This window comes from Sapajus apella, unplaced genomic scaffold, assembly GCF_009761245.1.
Source record: "Sapajus apella isolate SASKATOON/1434 unplaced genomic scaffold, GSC_monkey_1.0 scaffold5112, whole genome shotgun sequence".
NCBI lineage: Eukaryota > Metazoa > Chordata > Mammalia > Primates > Cebidae > Sapajus > Sapajus apella.
In genome coordinates, this window is record NW_022442036.1 from 1,577 (window position 1) to 3,051 (window position 1,475).

Genomic DNA, 1,475 nt, shown 5'->3' on the forward strand with positions numbered 1-1,475 from the left:
TACTCTTCAAATGCATTTCCCCCTAAAATGCATTTCTGGTCTAGGCTGGAGATTATGACCTTGGGTAGTGAGGATGACAGATGTCGACCCCTGCAAGTCACCTAAGGTCTCTGAATCCCATTTTCCGCATTGTAAAAGGAGAAGTGATCACTTCTTTTATATGGGCTCCTTAACAAAAGGCTGGAGAAGAATTTGGCCGCCTACCGCCTACTGATGGGCATTATATGCTAAATAACGTTTGGCTTATAGTGAAGATTGTCCCATGAAGCCAAGGCGTCGCTAGGGGTCGGGAATGGGGCCATTCTGGAGTGAGTGAGCCCAAGTCCGAACCCAAACCATAGACGGGAAGACTCGAACCCAAGGTCACACCCCAACCTGGGAAAAGACGGCAGGCCCAATCTGGAGGCCCTCTCCCCAATGGCGTCCCCAACTCACCGTGCAAGTGGGCTGGGAGGACTGCTCCGAGGCCACACGCAGGCCGTTGTCCAGTTTGCTAACCTGCGTCTCCGGCACAAACTGGAGCGCCTGAGCGAAGGTTGCCGTACTTCGCAAGGCTGGCGTCCGCAGCGGGACCGGCTGTGGAAGGGAACAGCTGCGAGTGAGGACTGGGTTGGGGGAATCGCTCCTCAACCCCCAGGTCCTCAGGAAGACCCCCGTCCCCGCCCCTAGGCCAGCGGCGACACACCTTTCCCTGCCCTCCGCCGTGACCTTCCCACGCGTCCTCCCCACCTTGACCTGCCACTGCCACCTGCCCGCACCCGTCCGCTTCCCGAAGCCCTATCCTCTGAAGCTCCGCGCTCTCACCACCTCACCCAGCGGCTAGTGCGCAGCAGTACTTGTGCCCCGGTGCCGGCGACCCGGCAGACTACGGACGCCGCCATTTTCCAGCTCCAGTCGGCCCAAAGCTGCCGCGCAAGCGTAGAGTGGGCGCGTTGGCGTTCTACGCGCAGGCGCAATACCGTAGAGTTGGCGCTCGGCCGCCTCCTGGCGGGAGCGGGCTGTGTCTACTGTGCTGGCCTGGCTCTGGCTGGCTGGCTGGCTGGTTTTGTACGCGTTGCTGCCGGTCCCTGCGCACATCAATCCACCTGCTGTCCATTAGTCCACGCAGGTCCGCCCGCTGTGCAGTCCATCTCCCCCTTCCGCGGGTGGAAGTCAGATTGCGCTGTGTTTCTCACCAGCCGCGCTGCGTACTCCCGAGGTCTGGCGGGTCGGGGCCGCAGCCACAGCGTGTCCGCAGGTCTGAGCCCCACGGCTTAAAGTACCAGCGTGGAATCTTAACCTAGGACCGCAAGGCGGTGCTGAAAGTCAGTTTTTTCTATTTATTTATTTTTTATTTCCTGAGACAGGTTCTCGCTCTGTTGCCCAGTTGGAGTGCAGTGGCACGATCTCGGCTCACTGCAACCTCTGCCTCCCAGGTTGAAGCAATTCTCCTGCCTCAGCTTTCCGAGTAGCTGGGATTACAGGCACGTATCACT

General features: G+C 59.3%; 1 protein-coding gene across 1 annotated transcript; it reads right to left on the minus strand.

Moving 5' to 3' along the window:
- Positions 1-348: 348 nt before the first annotated feature.
- LOC116547863 (cytochrome b-c1 complex subunit 1, mitochondrial-like) lies at positions 349-1,224 on the minus strand. Its single transcript, XM_032273640.1, has 2 exons — positions 813-1,224; positions 349-576 (listed from the first exon to the last, which is right to left on the minus strand). The coding sequence occupies exons 1-2, from the start codon at positions 879-881 to the stop codon at positions 364-366; spliced, it is 282 nt and encodes a 93-aa protein (XP_032129531.1). The 5' UTR covers positions 882-1,224; the 3' UTR covers positions 349-363.
- Positions 1,225-1,475: the final 251 nt, after the last annotated feature.